The 5,144-nt window shown below is 37.1% G+C and overlaps 1 protein-coding gene across 1 annotated transcript; it reads right to left on the bottom strand.

Annotated features, from left to right (window-relative positions):
* Positions 1-2,260: 2,260 nt before the first annotated feature.
* Positions 2,261-3,542, bottom strand: LOC113303632. The gene is made up of 3 exons (XM_026552678.1): positions 3,473-3,542; positions 2,642-2,897; positions 2,261-2,512 (listed from the first exon to the last, which is right to left on the bottom strand). The coding sequence occupies exons 1-3, from the start codon at positions 3,525-3,527 to the stop codon at positions 2,434-2,436; spliced, it is 390 nt and encodes a 129-aa protein (XP_026408463.1). The 5' UTR covers positions 3,528-3,542; the 3' UTR covers positions 2,261-2,433.
* Positions 3,543-5,144: the final 1,602 nt, after the last annotated feature.

Consider the following 5,144-nt stretch of genomic DNA (forward strand, 5'->3'; position numbering starts at 1 on the left):
GAAGCGTTGGAATCTGGGCTGCTCCTCTTGCTTCATCTTTCTTTCTGCGGGGAATACCATCCTGGATGGGATAAAAACAGACTTGGCTGGCTCCGGTTTTTCTTCTTCTCCCCATTTAGGTAGAGGGATGAGTTGTACTTCAGGCACTTCGTCTGCTTCCTTTGGTGCGTCGTAGAATATCGCATCTGCCATGTAAGCTTCAACCGGATCAAAAGGATTTCTCGTGGCTGGAATCCGGTACTGCTTGCCTCATATGTTAGTCTTAACGCATTGGTGGTATGTTGATGCCACCACCTTGTGGTGGAGTATCCATCCCTAGTAATACATGGAATGTGGTGTTGTCTTCCAGCTAGTTGGATATACAGATAGTGATCGGGCTGGAGACACTGAAGGAATAAAAAGTACTTCAGGTTATGCATTCCATTTGGGAACAAGATTTTTCTCTTGGTCATCAAAGAAGCAACAAGTAGTTGTCTTGTCTACAACAGAAGCTGAATATATTGATGTTGGCAACTGTGCCACACAAGCTGTATGATTGAGAATGATGTTAAAATCTCTCTTCCATGAGTAGGTAACTCCTACAACAATAGTTTGTGACAATAAGTCTTCAATTTCACTGACAAAGAATCTTGTGCTTCATGGAAGGAGTAAACACATAGATATCAAGTATCATTACATTAGAGAACTTGTCAGTAACAAAGAAATAGTTGTAGAATTTTGTGAAAGTGTGAATCAAGTAGCTGATATTTTCACCAAGTCTTTGAAGTCTAATACTTTCATCTACTTACGTGGAAAACTTGGAATGATCAATAAAGAATATCTTGGTTTAAGGGAGGATGTTGAAGATTAAACCAAGATATAGTCTGTGGAAGCAACTAGTAGAAGTTGATGTTGTTAAGTGGAAGCAACCAGTAGAAGTTGATGTTGTTAAGTGGAAGCAACCAAAAGAAGTTGGTGTCGTCTATGGAACCAACCAGTGGGAGTTGTCACGCGTTATTGTGAACGTACCAGAGTGAGGAAATTGGAGTTAATTTGAGAAACAAGTTATTCTAGTATTAGAGATTTCTATGTTTAGAACTTATTGAGTTTCTAGAGTTTTCTTTATTAGAGTTTGTGTTTTATTAGGAAATAGTTGTTTACTTAGTCGTCAAGTTTGTTTACCTATAAGTAGGATGTTGAGCCATGAGTTTAAACATATCAATAGAAGAGAGTTTTGTTTGAGTTAGGTTTTGTGTTCATAAGTCTTTGATATCAGATTTTTTACATGGCACTCTAGTGAAATTTGTATAAAAATTTCACAAAAATAAAAAGTTCCAGATATATATTAGAATGATATTGTTATTCCTATAGGTGAAGGAACTAGGTTCAATTTTCTAGTCCATCGTGCAAGACTACAATGGTCTTAAAATTTTGGCTTCGATTGCCTTAAATATTTATGATTTCCTTTTGATATTTTTTTCCTCTTAAACGATTTTAGAAAAAAGAATTGAAGAAAGTAGTAGCAAATAAAAAATTAAACAAGATTACATCCGAATGTTAGTGATGATTCCCTGCCGTGTAAGCAATCAACCTAGTCAAAAGTAAAAATTAGGAGGTAATTTGGACGATTGATAAAGAAGATACCAACATTAACAATGTTGATACCAATCCAAAGATTCAGTAACCAATATTGTCTTGCTTTATGTGGATTACTATCAATTCCGCTTACGAGGATTAGTATTAACTCTGTTAGTGTTGATATCCTACAGGGATGCTAGATATACGGAAGATTTTTTTTCTCTTTTTCTTTTTGAGATAAGGTAAATTATATTGAAAAGCAATGACATGAAACCCCATTTTGTTTTTTACATAGTTACAATTTACTGTCAATTAAAACCCCTATTTTGCTAGATATACCGAAGATTTACACTTCGTTTATCCTGAAGGAAATCGCACTTCGTTTATCCTGAAGGAAATCGAACGGATTATGTAATGCGTTCTCAGCATCGAGATTGGTTAGGGAAGAAGTTTGGCCCGCCGTTTGTTTCCGTAGGTGGAATTCTCGGTGAAAAAGCGAAGTCAATCTAGACTTTAAGTTATGGCAGTTTGGGGGTAGAATACAGGTGTTGCACTTGCAATGGGTTTGCTGGATCGAGCTGAGAAATCGTTATTTTTTATTTTTATTCCGACTAAATAGTGTTAGCTGTGAGACGAGTTTCCCAGAGGACTCGGCGTCCCTTATGATCGGAGTCCGCAACTCCCAAGCAAGAAACCAAACAAATCGGATTTAACAACTAGTTGTTGTTTTTCATTAATTTCAAAACAAGAGAAAGATACATAGCCAAGAACATCACTCAAAAGTTGAAATACATGACACCAGTACAGAAATGAATAAAAACAACATCAGCAATAGTGTAACAGTCGTTGGAACTTGTTAGGGTCTAAAATCCCAAATTAGCAGCAACAACAAAGCATATCCAAGCAACACTCGCAGGTCTCGTAGCAGCAGAAACAGCAACACGCAGCGAACACACTGTAAATAAATTATAAACCATACAACATAACAAACAAATAAGTTAACTAATCCTTCAGATCTAGCTAGACAGGTCATTTGTCAAAATTATAAAACTTGACACCAGAATGTAGAAGATGGACTACTTACCAGGCGTAGATGCAACCCTTATCTTCATGGCGTTTTTGGACGTGGCCCAAATATGTCATCTCCTGATCGGAAGGGGCTTGTCTATAGTCTGCATCCATCTTGATTATCTGATGATATTTTCCTCTCTTTTTATCTCTGTGTATAATTTGGAAGCTGATGAAAGGATAATATGGGTTGAGATTTGGTTTTATAGATTTATGAAGAATGTGAATCTCATTTGATCGTGGTTTCCTCTCTCTCCAAAGTACATGGACAGCTGTGAGTAAACATGTGGAGAAATTCAACGTGCCACGTTTGGCCCGACATGTTACATCAAAAATTAAGACAAAAACACAAGAGGAGAAGAAGATATTTCAGTTAGCGATTTGGATATTCTTACAATTAATTTATAGGTGTTGGCTGGTGTTTAGAAAATTCCCAAAATGCCCTTACATTTTAATAAGCCAAACTCGAATTTAGGTGGACAGAACTCAACAACTACAACAAGAATAGCAAACAGCTAACTAGTGCTCCTAGCTAAGAGACCCCACAAACAACAGAACATGAAAGACCGCATTCTCATCTTCTATCATGTTACCAAAATTCATTCACAAACCTTAAGTTGCAGAGTTCTCTTATCTACGTTTCAGTTTAATACTGACAAACTAGTGTCCACTGTGACAGTTACTCAAGTTCAGGCCTTTTCCGAAGTAATATTTTAGCTCTAGGTATTTTCTTGAACGTACCAGATTCAAGTAAACAACTTTCTCCCCAAAAATCATAAAAAAATCTCTTCCAGGATTGCACATCAATATCATGAAGAAAAGCTGCTACTACTGAACCTGCACATACCTAATTTCTTATCTTGCTTCAATTCTGAATTGTTCAATTGATGCAATTTCTCCATGAAAAGATCTGCTCTTGCTCTGCCTGCGAGACAGAGTAGTACCATTATAACGGGCATCAACAAAAGCTATCCTTGAATTTGCAGCAGTCTAAGCAAATGCCAACCAAAGATAAGCAAACTAGGTTATATAGAAATGCTGTAAGCAATTTGTAAAACTAGCAGTAACAATAATCTCCAAAGTCCAGTTAGCATTTACAGGTGTACCGTGTACCCCTGTCGACAGAACAGGGGTTCCTCAACAGGTTATACTAAGACTTGACATAACTTGACATAACTTTACTACTACGAGCTGTACAGAGATCTACGGACACTGGTTTAGTTCTACAAATATCCTAAACTTACAACACATCTACAGTCCTGTAGACACTGGTTTAGTTCTACAAATAGCCTAAACTTACTACACATTTACAGTCCTCTGGATACTAGTTTAGTTCTACAAATACCCTACCAGCCTGCCTGCCTCCCATACTAGTTTAGTTTAACCATTCTCTAATATTCTCAGCAACCTTTATATCTCCTGAAAACTGCCTCGTTCCAGCCGAACTTTCTGCATCAGCTAAGCTGTTCAGTTTTACTCAGGTCATTATAAAACCCACAATAACCACTAGTCCAGAATTTATTGTCTGCACAATGAGATGCCATAAATAAATCAGAAAAGTTTCATCAGATAACTGGTTTCTACTTCTTTCCTCACTAATTCAGTAACATCATTTTCTGGCGCAGTACAAATTGGACTTAGGAGTGGTTCGAAAACACAATAGAGTGAGAAGATGCTACTAGATCTTGAGTTGATGCTTGTGCAGTGATTAATACGTAAACTAATATGCTCCGCCAAATCGAACCTAACTCAGATAATGTCTCTAGTGTTGGCCATAAACATACAACTGGACCACAGGGCACTGATGGCCGAAGCTGACACCAATAGCATGGAAGCCTTAAATACTATACATCCATCTCAAGTTATACCATCAATTTCAAATCTTTTTGTTTTGTCAGAACCAACTATGCAACCGAGAGTGCTTCTGAGTGTAGTTTCTAGTTCCATCTCTATATACTAGTTATGTACACATTTCTATGCACCAAAATAAAACTACAGCAGCAGAAAAACAGACATAACTACATGCAATTGATGGGAATAAGCCAACCTTCACGAGAATCTCTCTCTTTGATTGGGGACCAATTCATCTAACGATGACATTAGCTACACATGGTCACATACTGTCAACTAGTACAATTGACCCAATTCAGGCCATTGTTGGGTAAACATGCGCTCATAATTTTCCCAATTAAATAATTTAGCTCTAAGCATTACTTAAACATACCAGATTCATGTTTACAACCTTTCACCAAGAACAAAGTACACATCTTACAGGATTGCTAATCAAAATAATATGTTTGCAACTACTGAACCTGCACATACCTTGGTTCTTTTCTTGCCAAAAATCTGAATTGCCTCCATTAATGCAATTCACTTTGCAAAATCTCCATGGAAAGATCTGGTCTCCATCAATCGATGGAACAACGTAGTAACAAAAGCTACCCTTGAATTTGCAGCAGCAGGAGCAATTTACAATCAAAGATTAACAAACCAAGATGTATTCAGGTACATAATCAAAC

Source organism: Papaver somniferum, chromosome 8 (assembly GCF_003573695.1).
Source record: "Papaver somniferum cultivar HN1 chromosome 8, ASM357369v1, whole genome shotgun sequence".
Classification (NCBI taxonomy): Eukaryota; Viridiplantae; Streptophyta; class Magnoliopsida; order Ranunculales; family Papaveraceae; genus Papaver; species Papaver somniferum.

Excerpts from the sequence above, each read along its gene's own strand:
- LOC113303632 (XM_026552678.1), bottom strand. The coding sequence starts at position 3,527 with ATGGAGAAATTGCATCAATTGAACAATTCAGAATTGAAGCAAGATAAG. Across the intron at positions 2,898-3,472 it reads GAAGCAAGATAAGAAATTAG|CTGTCCATGTACTTTGGAGA; the intron begins GTATGTGCAGGT and ends GTTTACTCACAG. Across the intron at positions 2,513-2,641 it reads AAGGGTTGCATCTACGCCTG|TGTGTTCGCTGCGTGTTGCT; the intron begins GTAAGTAGTCCA and ends ATTTATTTACAG.